The following is a 22,090-nucleotide window of genomic DNA, read 5'->3' as shown; positions in this document are numbered from 1 at the left end:
CCCGGGAGGGAAATACGGCGACAAATTTTCGCATGTTGGTGACATGGTCCCGAGCGGGGGAGGGGACAGAATATGTGAAACGAGATCACGACTGTTGAGTGGTGGTTGAGTGGGCCATAGGGGTTAGTGTTTGTGGGTGTTGAGGGGAACAAGGTTTGTTGGGGTTTTTGCGGTTTTTGGAAGGAGCTTGAAAATAACATACATGTATGGACTTCAAGGCTCACAAACACAAAGAGAAAAATGGGAAGAGGAAAAGAGTCAACAACCTAATGGCAATTAAAACAACGGACTTACAACGAAAGCTTGATGAAACTCGGGAGCCGAGCAGGCATTTTTCCCAAGTTGATGTCCCTGGACAACACGGCGGGACGGCCTCGGGGATGCTTTGTTGAATAGCAAAGTTCATGGGGGCCGGGGGTTGCAAATTCGTCGACAAACTTTGGCTTGATTAGGTCGGGCATAGGTCCTGGGTGGGCGAGGGGAAGCCCATGGCGCCGACACGCTGCTGGTCTTGCTTCCGCGTGCCAGGCGGGTCCATGATGATCGGTCTTGAGACAAACGCGCTATGATGGGCCGCTTGCGATTTCAGGACGGGCTGAGACTGGGGTTGGGGTTGGGGTTGGGGCTGACGATAAGAATGGAATTGCGTCGCGTGCGGATGCTGTAGGGGTGGTAGTGAAGTTAAGGGTGTTGCAGGGGCAGATGATGATGGCGGGTGTGGATGATGATGTTGGTGATGTTGATGTTGATGGTGTTGATGTGGGTACTGCTGAGGAATTTGTGCGTGCGGCGTCTGTGGGGCCGGGTGTTGCAAGTGCGGCGGCGGCGGCAGCGGATGCGGGCGGGCATGGGAGGTTGGCGACGAATATTGGGGTGGAGGCGCGCGCGGACGCAGTTGTTGGTGATGCGGTTGCGGCTGCGATTGCTGTGGCTGCGGCTGCGACGGGGGTTGCAGAGGTCCGTGGTGCGCATGAGCGGCCGGAGGCGGCGGCGGGAGCGTCGCGGGCGTGGACGGGGAAATTGGTGTCAAGGCTGGCGCTGGTTGTGGTTGGAGATGGTGCTGTGGTTGAGCGTAAGGGTGCGGGTGCGGGTGCTGGTGGTATTGAGGCTGCTGCGAGGGCCCTGGGTGCTGTTGCTGGCCCTGCTGTTGTGGGGACTCGGCAGCTCCATTTCCAGGGGATTCCAAATTTGCCGACTGCGTAGGTCCGTTCGCCTGAACCGTCATCGGGTCTTTCCATCGTAACGGCTTTTCGTTCCCAGGCTGGTCTTGCCTGGTCGTCGACGAATCTGGGCCTGACATCGCCGGGGTGGGCGGTTGCCGGTTCGAGGCCGCATCCGCGGTTGTCTGATGGTGCAAAGGCGGGCTTGTCGCCCGCGCCGTCCCGGGGTTCGTTGATTGGATGTCAGTTCCCACAACGCCATTCACATTCGTGTTGATTGCCGTGTCTTGGTTCTCTGTAGTTATCGGCGATGCTGCTGCCTGCGCCATCTCTAATACCGCGACCGCGACCGCGACAGCTGGCGCATCTGACGCTTGTTGCTGGGGAATCGAGGCCGGTGATGTTGCCGTGGGAGCTGCTTGCTCCTTTGGCCCGGTTTGTGCCGTTCCATCCATGGCAACAGCGGTTTTGGCCCGTGTTGCCTGCTGGCTTGTAACGCACAACTCTCCCGCCGCGGTTTCCAGGCCGATGTGAGTTCCGTCTTCTTCACCACCGAGACGAGACAGCTCGAGTCTTACCTTTGCCCCTCTTGGCTTTTGTGGCCCCGAACCCGAGCAAGGGAGCAAGCCCGAGTATCCTAGCAACGGCAGTGGTACCCGAGGACCCAAGGGCCGTTGAACAAGCAGGAAGCCGAGCAAACAACCTGCAATCCAAGATGACGGCGGAGTGTAGGTATGAGATAATCAAGGCCTTGGATCGAGGAGACTCCCGGAATTGCGGCGCGAAAGGGTTCGGGCCCCGGACTGTAAGAGGCACGGAGAAAAAGGTAGGTAAGTTAGGTAGCGTCACTATTATCTTTTGTCCTTGCAAGCTTTTTCGGTTAAATGGGGGCACCTGCTTGTTTAATAAAAAATTAACATGTTAATTAAACCCTGCCATCCAATCCAGCCAACTTCCGAGATATATATTTGCTAACGAATACTTTTCGTGAGCTCGATGGTGCCCGTGCTCCACAAACCAGACTTTTTTTCCAGGGTCCACTTTCCATTTTCGCACTTACACTCGGTAACGAGCATCAGCACTCAGCTCCTTTGGACCAGTAAACCTGGGCCTGTATCTTTCGCATCGCGTTTTGAAGTCTGAAACTTCGCCTCTTCTTCGTCCCCCGCCTCCACGAACCAAACCAATCCAATCTGAGCTTTGGGGAATGCTGGTATTTGATCTTAGAGGACAAATAAGAAGCTACGATACCCTAGTACGCGGTTGTCTCGGCTGCTGAAACAACCATGCCATAAGATCTGTGCTATGTCCGTAATGTCTGCAGCAGATCATGTCTGAAGTTGAGACTCGTGTGTGCTAATACGCTTAGTATCACAACGGGACTTGAGCCAGGTTACACAGGAGCTTGCCAGTTAGCTTAATTGGATGCAGGATTGTTTGCCTGTGACGCCACCGCACTGTGAAAAGCACGACTTGAAGCGGGGACGATACGGATATTGCTTGTCGTTGGCTGGTGGTTTATGCGGTTGGCTCGGTTGATGCATTTCACAATCACGGCAGCACTTGTTCTTCCTTTACGTAAATGCCTCAGGGCGACAAGTGATATCCACGCTGCATGAAGAACCGCAAAGGGAAAAAAGCAAGAAAGATAAAATACCAACTCGGATGAGAACCTCACCGTAAATGTATCCGGCCGGCACATACGGGATCGCCGGTCGGGAATGCGTAATCATTCTCGAACTACCGCAGCCATGAAACGGGTAAATGCAACAAAATATGTACAATCTCATAACTGAACGGGCCCACACGATCCAAGAGTGTCAACTTTTTAAAGGGATGCTACGCGAGCCTGGCCGGCTTGCCATTAGTCCGTGGGGGTAAGACAAAAGGTTGCTGGTATCATTACAGTGAGATGCCTGCTCGATCCCTGGCGAGCAAGCGGCCAGAGGGTATAACATAAAGCGGGATCCGCTAACAAAACACCAATCCTCTCCCAGCCTAGACGCGCTCCCCGATGCATGCAAGCATCAGCCGCTCATAATCGCCGCTCGTCTCTCCCTTAATCCTGCTGGCCAGGTTGCGATGGTATCGCTTCTCATACGCTCCGCGTACGTTGGCCATGTGGTTCCGGTCCCAGTCTAAGAAGAAGAAGAAGAAGTCAGCAACTCTATCGACGAGAAGAAGAGGGGTGGTGAACATACGGAAACGAACAATACGGCTGACCAGGAGATAATCCTTGGTGCCGGCCCCAGCCATCGCATCCTCGAGGAGCGTTGCCTGGTGCATGTACTTGTCGGCGCCGCTGCGCAGCTGGAACAGGAGAGCGTCCTCCATATGTCCCGAGAATTCCTGTTGGCCTAGTTAACCGGGAATCCTACCGTGCGTGAGTGTGACTCCCGTTGCGCGCATAACTCACCTTTCGAATGACATCCTCCAAGTTTCGCGCAAACTTCTGCTGATACTCGTACGCAATGGCACGGATCTGGTTGTCGTTCCTCGTTGTCAGGATGCTGCAAACCTTCATCTCGTCGGTACCCATTTTGGCCTCCGTCGCGTTGTACAGATCGTTAACATCGCGGTCAATCTCGGCTTTCACAATGGGTGCTGAGTCCTCGGCCCGCTGGGCCTGCAGCACAATCATGAAATGCCTCTCCGTCTTCATGCTCAGATCGCCCCGCACGTCGTCCTCGAGTCGGCGATGGAAGACGCGGTGGTACTCGCCCTTGATGGCATTGATGTCGGCATTGGACCGACTCAGAAGAACGTCATTGAGCGCCTTCTCCTTGGTCCCAGGTCCGGACATGGCCTCGCGAAGCAGGTGGACATCGTTCAAGAGCGGGCCGCGGGCGAGAGCGACCAGCCCAGCTTCAAACCAGCTGCTTGTTTCGCTCTTGATGTCAGCTATAAGATCGCGTCGGTGTAGGCGCGCGTAGGCGTCACGCATGGTGTTGGCTTGTAAGGGGTCCTTGGTCGCCAGTATCCGGATCAACGCCTTCTCGTCCGTGCCGAAGCCTTTCATGGCTGATCTTAGGCCGCGTGCATCCTCGTCGCCATTCCAAGCAATGATCTGGGGCGGGCCATAGCCGGCGGATGGAGGTGTCGGCGGATATTGTTGTCCGTACGGCTGATATTGCTGAGGCGGGGGCTGGCCATAAGGCGGCTGGCCATAGGGCGGTTGGCCGTATGGTTGCTGGGGAGGGGGTTGCCCGTGCCCTTGCGGCGCGCCATATGGTTGCTGTGGCGGCGGCGGCGGCGCGCCATATGGTTGCTGTGGCGGCGGCGGCGGCGCGCCGTAGCCCCCTTGCTGTGGCGGCGGGTAGTATTGGCCCGGTGGAGGTGCGGCGCCGTAGGGTTGAGGAGGAGGCGGGGCTCCATACGGTTGGGGAGATGGCGCACCGTATGGTTGAGAAGGGGGCGGTTGTCCGTAGCCCTGGGGAGGCTGAGGAGACTGCTGATAGTATTGGCCCTGGGCCGGAGGTGGAGGCGCGCCGTATGGTTGGTGAGGTGGTGGCTGCTGGTAGTACCCCCCTTGTTGTTGGGGAGGCGGCTCTGTTTTGGTTAGCCAATGTCAAGACCGATGCGCCCGAGCACCCGTGACGTAGTTTGTATGTAGTATTCAATACTCACGACCGTAAGGCGGATACCCGGAATAAGACATCGCGGGGAAATGTGCTGCACGCACGAAAGATAGTCGCTCGGCCGCTCTGGGGAAGCTCTCGGGTGGTTGTTTTCGCGACTTCGCCCCGGCAAAGGCGGGGGAGGGGCAGCTTCAGTGCACGAAATCTTCAATGATTATGGTAACCAAGTTCCCAGCATCCGCGTGCCCAAAGTGGGTAGACGGGTGATAAATAGGTAGGCTTCTCTCGGAAGGACTAGCCACTGGGGCTGTGGCTTGCGAATCGATGATCCAATCGCACTTCCATCTGACCACTGGCGGATGGTGGTGACTGTGAGGCAGCCGGGCAGTGCTGTCATAGTGTGGCTCAGCGCCCGAAAGTCTGGGCAGACGAGGCACTGGACACTGTGACACTGACGTTGGTTGGTCTGCCTTAGCTGCCACTCAGGCTTTTTGATCATTACGACGGGATGATTGAAACATTGGGCAAGCTTCACATCGTACATACCATGTCCGATTACGAGTACATCGAATCTCAGAGACCAGATCAAAAAGTAAACCCATCCAGGCGCCTTGCCGTCATCAGAAATCTTTCTGGGAACGCGACATCATGTGGGGCCTGGCGGGGTTTGCAGCACTTGCACCAGGTTCCTGCCCCGCATGCCACAACTGATTCCCGTCAGTGTGCAATGGATCCAATTCTCTCCCGACCAGTCGGAATATGGATCTTTTCGGGGGTATTCGATGCACCAGGGGCGAAAACACGGAAAAGAATGGTGGATCTTCTTAAAGGGATCTCGGAGCTCAATTGCAAGTAAGGAGGTTCGAGACCCAGCCAAGGATTAACCTCCGGGCTTGGGGGGCTGGGGAAGTTCGGCAAGTGCCGGTCGACCTCAACCACCTGAATTTTGAACCCCTTCGGGCCGTCCGTCCCGCACACCACAGATCTCGGGATAACCTAAGCCATGCCCATCTGGTAAGGCCCCGTAGCCAGCCATCTTAATTAACAGATCTTGTGAGATTTAATGCCTGTGGTGATCATTTTCTGGCATTTCTACGTCCCTGCCATCCATTATCCGCCGATCACATCCTTGCTATTCGTACATAACAAGAGCTCTGGCTTTCCACTGTTACATCGGGCACTTGCGCTGCAGAAACGGGGTGGGAAAGATGCATCTCAACCAAGCAATTTCGTTGTGCTCAGCCGTTGCTCTACTCATTCCATCTTGCATGTCTTTACCGGCTGATGAGTATCGACTCAAAGCACTCCAAGAGCTTGCGCCAAGGGCAACCTACTCGGTCGTCCCCATTGGAGGCCCGGGTTTGGGTGGGTCCGGGGGCCCCGGGGATTCGGGTGGGTCCGGCGCCGGTTCCGGCCCGGGTTGGGGTCCCGGAAACCCGGTAACGGTCACTGTCGTAAAGACACTCCCCCAGAAAACATGGTTTCGCACCGTATATGTCACATCGCCCCCCAGAACCGAACGCGTCATTGAGACGGTCATCGTCACAAAAACGATACAGGCCGTCCCCATCAGCCAGGACACCAAAACCACCAGGACAAATTCGGAACAGCCAATATCGACGGCCTTCCCTACCTCGACGATAATGTCAAATCCGACTTCATTGTTCACAACAAGCACTGCAGGAATCCCTCACCAAGCGGGATTTATAGGCACAATTAGCAGCACCTCGACCATTTCGACACAAAGTGATTCGAAGTGGCACTCATCATCGCATCCGTCATGGAACGGGACAATCTCACGCCGGGGCTCTCGGAACCGGGTCCAGCCCCAGAATCTTGTTTAATGCACAAAATAAATGGTTGGCGGCTGAAAACGGCAGTGAGCATTATTTTGCTTTTGGATGTCTTTGTCGAATAGTTAATACGTGTATTATACAACTACAAACCCCTGAGAGCGGGAGGATCGGAGAATAGGCAGGTACTAAAAGCCACGGCGGACCAAGGGCTGGAAAAGGTTGGCATTGGAATTGATGACATTGGGATGCTTCCTTGGTGATTTGGGTCACCGTCTTATTTACTTGTACAACCTCGGAACCGCATATTCTTTTCGCCCAAGCAAACACTACAAGGGGCGTGTTTAATAACTCTGATTGGAAGCTGCTTCAAGGTTCCATCCCAACAATTTCCATGACCCCTGAGGCATCCATTACTCGGGCTTCACGAGCAAAATGGCTCTTGTGTCGGCAGCCCACCGCTTCTGTTTGAGGGCCTACCTGACAACCTCGGCCCGTCACAATCTTTTTTGGGTCTTTGTATGTATGTACTTTCGCCAACGTCCGTTAAGACGCACGATCTGGCAGTGTATCGGGTAGCTGCTCCGTGTCTAGGTATTTGCCATCAGTACTGGACCAACCACAATGAAGAAAACGCTGACCAACCCTGTTCGCGACGTGAGTTCAGGGTTGTTACAGGGCATAGCTGCGCACTTATCCATGTACCTGTATGTAAACGCCCTGACATATGAATGTGCGAACATCTGGCTGAAAGGGGCGGGGGACAGAGTGGAACCTCAGATGCTGCTGCAATCCGTTTATTGTCGTTCCGGAGCTCACGACGTATTTGCAAACTTGAACCATTACATAGTCAGAAGGGGTGCATTTTATGACGAAAATCCGTATTATTCAACAGGTACCTACTACTTAGATTGATACCTACGTAGCAAACAGAGACATATCTCGACGACAAGATGATAGGATTTCGTGTACACGAAAGACTACCTCTGCAAAAACCTCACGATCCCGATTCCCAAGGAAGTGGAGATACTAGCCTAGGTAACCTAGAAACGGCAAGTTGCCTACACAAACTTTGAACAGACCAAAAGTCAGCCTGGCAGTATTATTTTATATTTTACGTAACACCGGCAGCCGAGCGCCGTTTGAGACAAACGGGAAGGCGCGGGAATCTACTTAGAAAATGACCAGGGATGGAAGGCACCAGGTGTTCCCTGCCTGCCCGGTGCCTTACAAACCCGGATCGAAGCCAATCTTAAACTGGACTTGAAAACCCCGTGAAAATCATCCAGCTATTTACCGTAAAACACCCTCAACCCAACTCCTCCATCCAGACCCCTTCAAAGACCTTCTTATCAGTTCCTTCTTAAGAGTCAGCCATGGGTATTCTCCGCCGCGGTATTCCGCCTCTGCACCGGAGTATCACGAAATGCATCTCCAACTTGACCACCACGGCACAAGCTGCCATTCACGCAAAGCCGGCCAATATCAACTCCAACACAACCCCTGCCTCCCCACCTCTACCTCCCAGCACCATTCCCAACCCCAGCAACTCCATGCCCCCCGGCTTCAACGCCTCGGTCGCCAACCTCCCAATCTTCACCCTCCCGTCGCGCGTCACACCGTCCTCCCGCAGCGACGCCGCCCTCGGCAAAGCGCTGGTCGACGCCTGGCGCCGCGACGGCATCATCCAGATTGCCATGGACCGCGGCCAGCGCCAGCTCTGGGTCGACGCCCAGGCCGCGAGCCGCGCCTTCTTCCGCCGGCCACACCGCGAGAAGACGGTGTGCGTCGACGACCGGAGCTACGCCGGATACATTGCCTCGGGGGAGGAGATCACGGACGGGGTGGCGGATTATTCTGAGGTTTTTACGGTTACCAAGGATCTTGGGGTTGAAGACCCGCGGGTGAGGGCGGGTTGGCCTTGTCATGGGCCTTGTCCGTGGCCCGCGGGTGGGATGAAGGAGGTGATGACTGCTTTTGAGGGGAGGATGGGTGAGGAGGGGGAGAAGTTGCTGAGCTTGGCTGAGTTGGGGCTGGGTGTGCGAGAGGGGGCGTTGACGGGATATACGAGGGAATGGTTGGCATCATATGCGGGTACTTCGGTAAGTTGCTTGGTATCTTTCGAGGGGAGGTGTGGCGTTAACTGACAGATGCTGCTTAGGTTTCCTGCGAGGACCGCAACTAACGGTAAAGGAAGGAAGGGCAGAGGCATCGGCTCCCATACAGATTACGGTCTGCTTGTGATCGCGGCACAAGATGAGATTGGAGGTAAGTAGACTCTGACCTTGCTGACTGAGTGTGAAGCCGACATGATACCAGGCCTCTTCATCCGCCGCCCCAATCAAGACGAAAAGTTTGCCAACTGGGAAAAGAGCGCGGCTGGTTTGAATGAAGATGATGAAAACTGGGTGTACGTCCCTCCCGTTGAGGGCGTACATACCGTCATTCTCGGTGAGTCAACTCCAGGCACTCCTACGACTCCCACGTCGCGTCTTTTAGTATTGAGTGTTTTGAAATACAAGGGTTATTGCCGCTGATATAGGAACCTTAGGCGACATGATGCAATATCTTACACACGATTACCTCAAGGCGACGCCGCACAAGGTCGGCCTCAACACACGAGAGCGCTTTTCGATCGCTTACTTCCACGAGCCCAACTTTCAGGCTGTCATCAAGCCTCTGGAGGAAGTCGGCGGTGGTATAGGACAACCGGTCGTGAATGACGTCGAGGGTATCCACTACGGGACACACTTCACTAACATGTTCTTGCGGAGCTATCCCGACCGGATCACCACGCATCGAATTTTAGCTGAAGATCGGTGTGATTTACTGAAGAAGCCGGAGCTTCGTCTGGCTGGGGCTATTCCTGCATGACCGCATGGGATAATGCATCTCGGCCTTATGGGAGACTAGGTGAAGAGGTGCAACCGTGTCATGTACACAGCAGACTTTCGTTCCTTGGGATCGCCTCGCAACATGGTGGCGTGTGTAGTGTTGAGGTGTATGGCCGCTTCAAGGAGCCAAGGATACCTATTTGATTAATAGGTAGAGTGGTAGTATTTGCTCATGGAAGTCTCTTTCTTAGTTGAACGAGTCTAAAACTGGTAGTTATGAGGACACAAATTGCATAATTTGAGTAATAGCAAGACCAGAAACTGCCTTCTGAGGAGAAAACGAAGCGTGATTCGGAATCCTGGTGGTTTGGTTTATTATGCTGGGCCATCCATGCAGTTGTCCGCCAGTAAAGCCTAAGTTAGCCTTTAGTACGATATCGACCGTTGTCACCATCGTACCTAACTACCTTAGTTTCGAGAGTGAAGAGGGCTGGGGCCCCACTTGGAACTGTCGGGTTGCAACTTGGGGAAGAACAAGTCCAAAAACTTTGATTTGATACCTAATAAAGCTAGGAAGGAACCATCAACACGCCTTCCCCCCCAACAAGCCAAACTCCAGGCAGCTGCTCATTTGATCCAAGCCCTCCTTTTTCAATTTCGTATGGCCGGTCCATTTCGAGATAGACACGGTTGATCTTCAAAATATTTATATGGAACAATCTTCCCCGACAATCACCGAACCAGTTTGACTTACTCGACGAGCTATATCTGGTTCCTGAGCTCTGCCTTTGTCCCAGACAGTCGAATGATATCTTGGGAAAAGAAAAGCCCGCGCTGAAGGATGAGGGTCACGCTGAATGATGGTTTGCAGAACAGAATGGCAATGGCCATCTCGTTGAAATGGGGTGTCAAACCTCCCTTTCTACCTTGCCATCTCCTAGCGAACAATTGGTAATTAAAAATACTATTTTCGTTGCATGCCACAAAATCCCATCGAGCCATCCAAACTGACCGCAATCCTCAGTTCGATGATCCCATTTGCCGCCGTTTTCCTGAGCGATCCAGACATTCCAGTTGACAAACCGTTGGCCACAATCAAGTTCTACGGCACACACCTGCGCTCCTCGAAATTCCACAAATCCTGCTCTTCGAATCCGAATCAGCTTTACGTCCCGCAGTCTGCCTCCTCATTTGGCTGTCCAATCCCAAGCGCCACGCTTCCATTACCGGCAACCGGCCAGCTGTTGCTGCACGGGCCGAGTTCGAGCTCGCCCAGCCGCATCGTCTGGGAGGATGGCGCCGCGAGTAACTCCGAGGCCGCGCACAGACAGGAGAGGATTTGGTCCGCCGTTTCCGCCGAGATTGCCCCGTCGCGATACATAAAGGCTACTTGAATATGATCGGGGTGCGAGTACGACATAAGGTACAAGTCCGTCACGTCTTGTACACCGTTGGCAATGTCGATAGTCGTCTGGTAGATGTCGTCGCCAACGCGCATATCCCACTGCGACTGATGGTCGATATGATTGATGCGCGTGGTGAAGTGGGGATCTTCGGGCGCCATCTTGCCGCGATTTCCTAGGAGCTCGCGGAAACCGACCGTCTCATGCGGACGCCGCGCGACGTGCTGCGCTTGCGCAGCGTCGAGCAGGTCGCGGACCGAGGCGTCGGCGCGGACAACAATGCGAGCGGCCACGATATTGGCACAGCAGCCGGTCGCGTGAACCGCCTTCGGCTCGCCTGCGCTACGGCCTGAGACGACATCGCCAAAGGTTACGTCGGCTAGGCCCGTGTACCGCGAGAGCGTGAGGCCCCAGGCGGCTCTCATGAGTGTCGCGGCCGTGGTCTGCTCTCCGGACCGCGAACTTGGGCTCGGCAGTGAGACGTTACGCATGCCGTGGTGTATGAGCTCCGACGGACGAAGCACCTGTGGCGGCGCGATGCGCGGCATCAATGCACCTTGGAGGAAGTCGCGCCAGTACGATCGACTTCGTCGTAGCTTTTCCGGCTCGCCTCCAAGCGTGGAAACGAAGTCACGTATGAAGCTGGAGGATTCGGCTGAATCCGCCTTGCCGGCATGAATCGCACCCAGGTCGTCGAGATAATGAGACATGGACATGCGGTCGTATTCTGCGTGACAGATGCGGAACAGGATGCGATGTTGTGATGGGCTCGTGATGATGGCGAACTCGACAAACGGTCGACCAAGGCAGAGCGGGCGGTCCATGTCCCGTGCGATTAGGTCCTTGGTGAAGCCGTCGACAGTGGCGTCCTCAGTCTCAAAATGCCCAATTGCGGGCTGCCACGCTTCCAATACCACCTGGAGCAGCTGCTCCTTGACAAAAACATAGGCCGTTCTTAGTGCTTCGTGCCGCCTGATGAGTTCCCAGCAGCTAGCTCTCCACTTTTCAACCTCGCATGGTCCCTCGCGGGCAAACGTGATATGGACGGTGTAATCACGCGAGTTCCGCAACGACATCACAACCGACAGACCTTGCGAGTCGGTGACGGGGGCAGCGTCGACGGCATGACCACCATCGAGCAGGAGTGGCTGAATGAATTGGGCGACATGTGGACCCGACTCTGCGACTCTTATCGTCGAGAAAGGCCGGTAACTCGACTGTTGGTGAGCATTCTCCGACTGCCTCGCATCTATAACCTTTGCGAGGTCGGCCAGAACAGGATGCTGAAAGATGTCGGCTACCGCTAGAGGCATTCGAGTCCCTCCGCGCGCCTTGGCCACCACACGCATTGCTGAGATTGAGTCACCGCCAGACAAGAAGAAGTCATCGCCAGCGCCTATATCCTGTGGTGGTATCCTCAGAGCCGCCGCCCAGAGCTTCTGTAGCTGTCGCCCAGTATCGGTATCGGGTGCCACTTTCGTGTGATCGGTGGCTACTGAGTATTGCGACGACCGACGAGACTGCTGGATTGTCGCCCATACCACCCGTCGGTCCAGCTTCCCCGAATCCGTCGTTGGGAGCTTGTCAACGGGGATGTACAAGCGCGGAACCATGTAAGAAGGCAGGACTTTTGAGAGGGAATCTCGCAATCGGGCCAGCAGCTCCCGCTTGTTATCGGAGAGCGGTAGCAGGGAAAACGGGCTTTCCCCTCTCTGGTCCTGTTCCAGTCCAGCCTCTGACTCGGCGTGGCGGTCCATTTCCACTGCAACGGACAGAACAGGTTCGCCTGCGCCTGAGTTCTCCCCTTCTCGAGTCAAGAGGCCTGCCACAGCCGCACCTGCTTGGACCCCGAGAATTTTCTTGACCCAATGCTCAATTTCACCAATCTCCAGCCTCTGCCCGTGCAACTTGACCTGCATATCCCGGCGGCCGAGATACATGAGGGAGCCGTCAGGGGCTTGCCGTACCAAATCACCAGTCCGGTAAAATCGCCGCCCTGATTTTGGCCCGAAGTCAAAGCACTCCAACCATGCTGGATTGGTTATAAAGGCTGCAGCAGTTTTCTCCCCATCCCCGAGGTAGCCACGCGCAAGCAACGGACCTTCGAGAAGGAGCTCCCCTGGGACGCCAACGGGGACGAGACAATGGTGCTCAAGTGGGTCGACAACCCACACGTTGCTGCCAGGAACGGCGGTTCCGATACTTGGCACCTCATTCTTATCTGAAAGCCGGCTACAGGTGGAGGTGATGCTGCACTCGGAAGGTCCATATGCGTTCCAAGTTTGGACGCCACCACCCACCCACCTTGCGACTACCTCGCGCTTGAGGGCTTCGCCCACGAATAGCAAGGTCTTAAGGGAGGGTACTGTTTCGGGCTGAAGAAAGCCGGCAACTGTCGGAGTTAGGCAGGCAAAGCTGACGCGCATTGTCTCCATTGCGGCGGCGAGATTGCTGACACGGTCCTCTTCTGATGGCACACAAACACAGCCGCCACTGATCAGGGGTATAAAAGTCTCGGCAATGCTACCGTCGAAGGTGTACGAGGCAAACTGGAGAGCCCGAGGTGCTGTGGGCCCGGCAAACAAATCCACGTGCGTCTTCAGACTTGTCGCCAACGCGCGGTGTTCCAGAACGACACCCTTCGGGACGCCGGTGCTCCCAGAGGTGAAGATGATGAATGCAGCGTTTGTTGCGTTTATCACCTCGCAAGCTGGTCCCTGCTTCCTGGAGGGCAACCCACTCATGAGGTGTTGATTCACGGCTAGGACGTGGGGAACCAGTCCGCAGTGCAACTTGTATTCTTTGGAGCTGAGGAGGACTCTGGCTCCGGTGGCTTGTATAATGCCTTGGACGCGTTGAACGGGGTGATTGTGGCCAACAGGTACGACAACGCCTCCGGCCCTGAGAATGGCCAGATGCGCGACAACGGCCCAGAATGACTTTTCAAACATCATCAGCACTGGAGCTTCGGGACAAACACCGAGGCCGACAAGATGGTGGGCAAGATTGAGGGACAGACTGTCCAATTCGGCGTATGTCAGTTGGCCATCCCACGCGCAGACGGCTTGGGCGTTAGGCTGGGCGAGGCTCTGCAAATGGACAAGATCATGTATGCACTTGTCGCTTTTGGACTCGGCTTCTGGGCTCCATCGATTCCATCCGCGGATGCGTGAGAGGTCTTGAGGTCCCAACATGTCGACGTGGGCGAGAGGGCTATTGGCGGCACCAGAAGCGGCGGCGGCTCGAAGCTGGACGAAGATGTGCCTGAACCGCTCCATGATAGTCCTGGCTTTGTCAGAGGGAAGCACAGTTTCATCGAAATGGGCCTCCAGCTCAACATCGTGGCTCTCGTCCTGTGCTTCCGACCCGGTGTTGCACTCTACCACCAGTGGATACGCGTGAAACGTCGCCATGGAACTGTGCGGTACCGGCTCCAAACCCTGTGGTAAAAGCGATGCGCTGTCTTGACCCACGCGGTCGGCGAAGGGCTGAACGACGAAGAGATGATTGAGCTCGAGTGTTTTGCCAGGTAGCATCCGGTTGATATTCTGCAGCCCGATATGCTCAAATGGTATCATGTCAACCGCTTGTTGCTGGACCGTAGCAAGATAGTCGCCAACGGAGCGGTTACGGCTAGTATTGATTCGAACAGGTGCAGTGGCCAGCGTCGGAGCTGCCATGTCGAGGATTCCCGGCACTGGTGCCATGCGCCCTGAGAGCGTGACTGCGAAGACAACATCGCGGCTGCCAGTCTCCTGCGACAGGACGAGAGCCCAGGCTGCTCTTAGCAGGGTAGCGGTTGTGAAGATGCTTCTTGCGGCGGCTGGAGCTATGCGAAAGCTGAGAGCCGAAGATGACCGCGATCGATGGTTCGGGGGAACGGTGGGGAAGCCAGAGCCGAGGTCGCCCTTCAGCTCGGAGCGCCAGTACTCCTCGGCTTCTGATTGAGCGTTTTCCCGCCGAAGATACTTGATGAAACGCGTGTAGGGCACAAACGCGGTTGTTTCTTGCCCAGAGTAAACGTCCCGGACGGCCCGGAGCAACTTAAAGCACGACCAACCATCGTAGGTGCTATGGTGGGCTTTCCAAACGAAGAAACGGCCGGACTGGGGAGTCAACACGACGGCAAAGCGCATGAGCGGCCTGCCAACGCCCATGGAATCCGGCTCGTCCTGGGAAAGATACGTCTCTAGATCTGACGATACTGTGCTCCACGGTAGGGACTCTCGAATGACCACTTGTGTGCCAGCCTGAGCTCCATCCCCTGCAATGATTCGTGTACGAAGCATTATGGCCATCTCGGATACCTTCTCCCAAGCGCTTCGGAAGCGGTCCACGTCCAAGTCGTCGCCCATACGGAAGACCCAGCAACCGACGTATGCTGACTGTTCCCGTGCTGTGAGAGCGAGTAGCCCTTCCTGGAGGGGGGTGCATGGGTAGGCGTCTTCAATGTCGTCCGGTGTGACGCCGCACTGTATGGAAAGGCGAACTAACGTGTCCTGCGAGGCGGATGAGGTTGGCATCAACGAGAAGGGAGCCACATCCATCCCGCCTGCACTACTCGCATCCACATGCCCAGTGTTACTGGCTGAGTTTCCGGCCACAATTTTGGCCATATTCTCCAGCACTAGATTTCCAAACACATCGGCTATCGTGAGGCGGATTGGGGGGGTTGCCTTCGCGGCCATGGCTATCAGGCGCATCGCAATAACCGAGTCGCCCCCGAGACGGAAGAAGTCAGAAGCCGGCCCGATAGCTGCGTTGGTGCTGAGAACGGAGACCCAGAGATCTCGTAGCCGAGATTCTGAGTCGGTCAATGGCCTCCCGGAAGAGCGGGATTCGTGAATCAAGGCGTACTGGGAAAGTTGATCCTCGCCTAGGTCGTTGAGGAGGTTCCTGAGCTGGCCTCGATCGATCTTTCCAGAAGTCGTCAACGGCATTCGCCGCACCGGAACGTACATTGATGGGACCATGAAGGAGGGGAGCGCTCGCGCGAGGTTGTCTTGAAGTGCTGAGAGAGAACAGCGCAGAGCGTCGGTGAGCGGTAGAAAGGGCGACGTGCTATCGGGCGTGTCCTGACATGAAATCTCCAGGGCAATTGCCAGGACGGGGACTCCGTTTCGCACAGCTGGCGCAATGAGAGTGGACACTACCTCTCGTGCCTGGTCAAAGAATTGTTTCGCCCAATACTCGATCTCGCCCACCTCAAGCCTCTGGCCACGAATCTTGAACTGCCCATCCCCACGCCCAACGTAGGTAAGGGAGCCGTCTGCGGGATTTTGCCTGACCAAATCACCCGTTCGGTACATTCGCCTCGGGGTGCTTCTATGGGGTTTGGCGAGTTCATGCCTGGAAACGAAGGCGGGATCGGTGATGAAGACGGCTGCCGTCCTTTCCGGGTCGTGGAGATATCCCTGGGCCAAGAGAGGACCTTCAATCAACAGCTCTCCGACGGCGCCGATAGGCACCAAGCGATTGTAGTCGTCCTGGTTAACTACCCACACGGAAGCCGCCGGAGAGCGGCCTATGTTGCTGGAAAGGTTCTTGTCGGTGACGGGGCCATTGATGGCGCACATGATGCTGCATTCCGTCGGCCCGTAACAATTAAAGATGGAGGCATGGCTTGACCACATCTCGACTACGGCAGGCCGAAGGGCCTCTCCACCCAACGCCAAGGTGCGTAGCGAGGGAACGGCCGTAGGGTCGAGGATGCTGGCCACGGTCGGTGTTAAAAGCATAAAGTTCACCTCCATGTCCCTCACCACGCGGGCGAGGTCGTTGGGGTTCATCCTATCCTCTTCAGACACGACACAAATACACCCACCAAACCAAAGGGTTCCGAGAATGTCGAAAATGCTCGCGTCAAAGGTGTAGGCGGCGTATTGCAATGTCCGAGTGTTGGTATCGAGGCAAACCGTGGCGCCATGGGCGTCGAGGCTGGCGCAGAGGCCACCATGCGTGACAACGGCGCCCTTGGGTAGGCCGGTGGACCCTGACGTGTACATGACAAGGACAGGGCGCTCCGAGGTTGGCGATGGCCGAGCCGGGGGCCCGGCCGCCTCTGGGAGCTTCTCGAAGAAGGCGGCGTCGACTATACACTTGTGCGGTGCTTCCACGTGCTCAACTACGGATGCACATTGATCCGAGGTCAGCACAACCGACGCCTTGGTATTTTCCAGAAGCATGCTCAGGCGTTGCGGCGGCAACTTCATCCCGAGAGGCACTATTACGCCGCCTGCTTTGATGACGGCCAACATGGCGACGATTGTCCACATGGACTTTTCGAAACAAAGACCGACCATGGTATCCTCACAGACTCCAAGCTCATCGAGATGCCGGGCCAGCCGATCCGACAACGCGTCCAATTCAGCGTAGCTCAGCTCGCCGTCCCAGGAGCACACCGCCTGGGCGTCTGACCGCGCGAGGCATTGCTGGCGAATGCGCTGTTGGAGGCAATCCTGGTTGGTGGCGGGTGGAAGATCTGGGTTCCATTGAATCATCTTTTCAAAGTCGGAGGGGCTCAGAGCCTCCAGCTCGTCCAGTTTATTCTTGATGCCGCCCGCGATGGAAAGCAGCGTGTGTCGGGTGTTTTCCAGCACAAGCCTGGCGGACTCTTCGTCCATAAAGGATGTCGAGTAGCGAAGAGAGATCTCCATGGTGCTATCGCCAGCCTGAACCTGGAGACTCGCGTCATACTCTGTCGATCCTTCCATAGCAACATTGCGTATACCCAAGCGGCCGGAGGCCGGGACATGCTCCGAAGACTGACGGAAGTACGACACAGTTGTGTTGAAGAGGCCCTTCTCCGGCAGTTGAAGCTCGGGCTGAATGTTTCTAAACGAGGTTCTGTGATTCTCAAATGCTTTGAGGAATCCGCATTGCACCTGCTGTGCGGCGTGGGCAACCGTCATCGACGGGTCACCGAGCCGGATGCGCGAAATCATCATGTTCAACATGGGACCGACAATCTCGTCAGCACCAGGGACCTGGCGGAATATTAGTAACTGTCGACACTGTCGGGATAGAGAGTCAGGGATCAGAGGAATCTCACCGGTACACCTCTGTCACTGGTTACATAACCAAAGACGACGTCGCTAGATCCGGTGTATCGTGCCAGGACGATCGCCCATGCCAGCTGCACCATATTGGCCACGGTTACGCGGTGGGCGTCACGAAAGCCGTGGAAGATGTTGATATCCCCGATATATGCTGTCACGACGCTTGCCCCTACCTTGCCGGTTGCCGTAGGCTTCATGAGCTGTGTGGCCGACGGTGGGAGGTAGCATGGCTGGGCATCGGCGAGTTGGTGAGTCCAGTATGCCAACGACTCTGCTTCAAGCTTCAGGGGCAAAAACTCAACATATGCGCCAAACGAGGGCGCGGCCGACTCGGGAAGGGTGTCCTCGTATGCGTCGACAAGATCGCGGAGCACCAAGTCAAGAGAGGCACCATCCACGAGCGCAGGGCTAATCTCCAGCTTCGCGTACACCGCCCCGGATTCGGTGGTGTAAAGGGACAAGGAATGGTTTGGTTGACCGGATATAAAGGGGACCGGCTCGGCTTGAGAAAGAGTAGAGACGAGGTCGTTGGGCCCTGTTTGGTTGACGACGCGGACTTGAGGATTGCACCGCTTCAGGACCACCTGGTAGAACAGATGTCCCTCGCCGGTGGTGACCTGGACAAAAATGGTTCGCAGGATTTGATGGCGGCTGACGACGGCACGCCAGGACTGCGAGAGCCTGTCTATATCGACCCGGCCCCTTGCCTCGGGGGGGTTGAGTTCGCAGATGCGCCGAATTCTGTACGTTGTGTGGTCCTTGGTCTGGCTCATGACGATGCTTTGCTGCGTAGGAGAGCAGAAGTACACGTCTTCCACCTCGTCCACACCCGCGATTCCCACTTGGGACATGGAAGCCCATAGTTGAAAGAGGCCTTCATGCGCCAGATCTGGTGTGGAGGTATCGCTCGCCTTGCCTTCCGCTCTCTCCAGAAAGGACCGCGAAGCGTTCAGCTGCGCAAGAACGTCCCTCAACGGCCTATTAAGCGATACACCCGGCAAATGACCGGGGTCGGCGTCCAAGGAAGCGTGCGAGATAATTTGCGCCACCGTCATGCTCTGTAGGATGTCTCGGACAGTGAGGATAATGCCATGTTGATTGCGACATTCGGATATCACCTGCATTGCGCTGATGGAATCCCCGCCCAAGCTGAGAAATGATCGATTCATGAGGGCCTCGTCCGCCGGTAGCCCGAGAACTTTAGCAAACACCGCCTGGAGTTGTTCTTGTAGCCTGCTCACAGGTGCTGCTGGAGCATCCTCTTCCTGAATGGAAACCAGATCTCCAATTACCCCCCCATCTTCATGGAGGATATCGGTCAGACGGGTCAAGATGTGCGCAAACCGGGCGAGCAGACGTTCTAAAAATGATCTCGACACCATCGTGTCATCGAACCGAGCGTGGACCTTCACGACCGAGGGGTCAGCATTCCCGCCCGTGAGGCACTCGATCGAAAGGCCATAGCCATCCGCCCGTGTGTCTGGTGCAGTATGGACCTCTAACCCGAGAGGCGGCGTCGTCGTCACGCTCGTCCACACATCGGCGGGCTGCACGGTGAAAAGATGGCCCAAATCCAATCTAGCACCAGTATGACGGTAGATGCTCTGCAGCCCGGTGTGCTCTGGCGGAGAAATGTCAGAAATCAGTTTATTTAACAGGAGAAAGAGTTGCGCGCAAAATACGCACCGAAGGGCATCATCGAGACAGCCTGCTGCTGGACCGCAGCCAAGTACTCAGCGGTTGGTTGCGCTTTGTCAATGCGGATTCGAACGGGCACCGTCGTGATGGTCGGCGCCAGCATGTCAGAGACGTCTCTGACGGGAGCAGTCCGCCCGCTGAGGACACAGGCGAAAACCACGTCGTCAACCCCGGTGCACGAGGAGACAGCCAACGCCCATGCTGCTCGCAAGAAACTGGACATGGTGATATCGGCAAATGCCGGCGTTGCCGTCAAACTGTGTATCATGATTTGGCTGGGATCGGGGTTATAAGACGGTTTCGGCGGGGTAGGAAATGGAGCGGGAGATTGGCCGCTGAGCTGTGATTGCCAGAAGGACGCAGCCGCCGCCTCGTCAAGGTTGCCGAGATATCGGATGAATCTGGGGAATGGCGGAGAGGTGGGGATGCAGTCATCCGGCTGATGGTATGTGTGAACGGCCATGTCGAAGAGTTTCGCCCAGCTCCAACCGTCATAGGCGCTGTGATGGGCAGTGAACACGACGTATTGGCCCATCTTCTGAGTTTGGGTTACCCGGCGATGGCAATGCGAACCAACGGCGACCCATAACTCATGGAACACTCGTCGTCTTGGACGAGATATTGGCCCAGATCGGTACCGGAGCACCACCTTAAGTCCTCGCGTACCACCACCTGCAGCGCCGTGCCGAGTGATCCTAGCACAAGCCGAGTCCTCAGCAAAGGCGCCGCGCGGGCGACTTGCACCCAGGATTCTTTCAGCCGGGCCGTGTCGAGCTCAGGCGGTATGCGGTATACCCAGCGGTTCACGTACGCCCGCGGTTGCGTGGCGGTGACAGCCATCAAAATTTCTTGCAAAGGGGTACAAGGGTAGACGTCCTCAATCATGTCGATAGATACACCGCACTGCTCCGCGACCAGGCGCAGTTGCTCGTCCATCGTCGTTGAAGAGGGTTTGCCGTCGTTCCCCACAACACGTTCTGCCTCCTGCCAGAGGGAAAACGGCGGCACCTCGTCGTCCACACGCAAGCGTCCCTTGCCCCCTGTATGCTCCTGAGCTTCAGCCTTCTCTAGCTCTTGCGGTCGGTCAACTGGTCCTAGCACGTCTGCTGGTGTCAGGTGGTCGCCGGTATCAGCGACGTCCAATGGGGCTGTGACAGATGGGTCCACGTGGCCGTTTGACAAAGGTAACGCCGAGTCATCTTCGCGGGTTTGACGTTGCACGTAGCGACAGAATTCCCGGATGCTGGTGGCCTGAAGCAAGTCTTGGACGTTGATGGTATATCCCATACTTTGGCAGCGCGCCATCAACTTGATCGCAAGCAGCGAGTCTCCGCCATGAGCAAGAAAGGACCGCCCGAGCTTTACCCTGGCAAGCGGCCGCGAGAGGACCTCGGCACATAATTTGTGGATGTCCTCCTCGATTTGTTTGTCAACTGTGGCTGTCGCTGCCGGCGCCGCTGCGGCGAGCTTGGGACTCCCTAGAGCCATGGTGATGGTTCCGAAGTTTCTGGGCATGAATTAGCTCCCATCTTCGGATTGATGCGACTAAATACCTTCGGTGATGTGTGTGTGCGTCCGTGTAAGGTGTATCTGCGTGGGCGTGGGCAAGAGCTGCGTCACAATGTCAACCGAGAGGATGGCAATAACTTAATAAGGGTTACAAATATTCACAACCATGGGAGGATCACGAATTTAAAATGCCGATACAAACGACTCGACGAGAAGCAACTGGAGTTGCGAAGCCGGCAATCATCGAGCCTCTGGCAATTAACCAGAGCAGACGAGGGTGAAGCCGCCTCTGGCTTGATGCTCCGCATATCACGAACTACGCTTTCTAGCAGCGGCTCACTCGTCCACTAATTGCAGAGCATTCTGGCCCGGACCGGATCCCTCCCGCTTGTAGCGGTCTATTAGTTGTAGATCAGTCCCCTGAGACACGGTCCTGCGCCTTTGCCGCCCTTTCCTGCAGCAGGCCAGCCGCCAGCAGCTAAAAAGAAAGGTCCGAAAAGTGTGAAGGCTTGGGATGTGCTGTCCCGCTCTGATTCCTCGGTTGCACGGGCGATCTCCCGGTGGGTTTTTGTGCAGTCTGTAGGTAAGCATGTACTTTCTTGTACCCGCTAGTATGTACACTGCCTTCCTTCAGGCCGTCAGGGGGGCTGAACGATCATCGCGGAACGCAAACGCCCACCGGTCGCTCCCTTGGGCTTGCTTGGGTCGAGACGGTGGAGCGGTCTGGATCGGCCTGGATGTAAGTGGGATGGCCTCAACGAGAGACACGCATGGCTTAGCTGGAACTCGGTACATGGTCTCGAGGTAGTTCGGCCATCTTTTCAGCCCTCCCCACTCCAGGAAGATCCCGCTGCTCGCCAAGATTGATTGCCGGGATCCATCGGGGGTACCCCCAGCGATCGACAATGCTGTCAACATACGACACATGTACACTACACAACACACATCGTGTGAACCAGACACCAGGGTTCGAGAGGCACGCACGTGGCAGGCAGAGCTGCTCTCGACTGGCCACACGACAGCATATCCGCTGTTTAATTACCAACGGGCCGCGCCC

At 56.1% G+C, this 22,090-nt stretch overlaps 4 protein-coding genes across 4 annotated transcripts; 1 reads left to right on the top strand and 3 right to left on the bottom strand.

Moving 5' to 3' along the window:
• Positions 1-448: 448 nt before the first annotated feature.
• CHGG_04480 (uncharacterized protein) lies at positions 449-1,615 on the bottom strand (the record flags this gene model as incomplete). Its single annotated transcript, XM_001223693.1, has 1 exon — positions 449-1,615. The coding sequence occupies one exon, from the start codon at positions 1,613-1,615 to the stop codon at positions 449-451; it is 1,167 nt and encodes a 388-aa protein (XP_001223694.1).
• Positions 1,616-3,158: 1,543 nt separating this feature from the next.
• Positions 3,159-4,818, bottom strand: CHGG_04479 (uncharacterized protein; the record flags this gene model as incomplete). The annotated part of the gene is made up of 4 exons (XM_001223692.1): positions 3,159-3,298; positions 3,362-3,509; positions 3,577-4,709; positions 4,788-4,818. 4 exons carry the CDS (start codon positions 4,816-4,818, stop codon positions 3,159-3,161), a joined length of 1,452 nt encoding a protein of 483 aa, XP_001223693.1.
• Positions 4,819-7,907: 3,089 nt separating this feature from the next.
• On the top strand, positions 7,908-9,405 carry CHGG_04478 (uncharacterized protein; the record flags this gene model as incomplete). The annotated part of the gene is made up of 4 exons (XM_001223691.1): positions 7,908-8,633; positions 8,733-8,799; positions 8,851-8,982; positions 9,074-9,405. 4 exons carry the CDS (start codon positions 7,908-7,910, stop codon positions 9,403-9,405), a joined length of 1,257 nt encoding a protein of 418 aa, XP_001223692.1.
• A 1,125-nt stretch (positions 9,406-10,530) lies between these two features.
• On the bottom strand, positions 10,531-21,012 carry CHGG_04477 (uncharacterized protein; the record flags this gene model as incomplete). Its single annotated transcript, XM_001223690.1, has 4 exons — positions 10,531-17,754; positions 17,928-19,447; positions 19,513-19,963; positions 20,191-21,012. 4 exons carry the CDS (start codon positions 21,010-21,012, stop codon positions 10,531-10,533), a joined length of 10,017 nt encoding a protein of 3,338 aa, XP_001223691.1.
• Between the last annotated feature and the right edge of the window lie 1,078 nt (positions 21,013-22,090).

This window comes from Chaetomium globosum, genomic scaffold (genome assembly GCF_000143365.1).
Source record: "Chaetomium globosum CBS 148.51 scaffold_4 genomic scaffold, whole genome shotgun sequence".
Taxonomy (NCBI): Eukaryota; Fungi; Ascomycota; class Sordariomycetes; order Sordariales; family Chaetomiaceae; genus Chaetomium; species Chaetomium globosum.
This window is presented reverse-complemented; position numbering and strand designations above follow the sequence as displayed.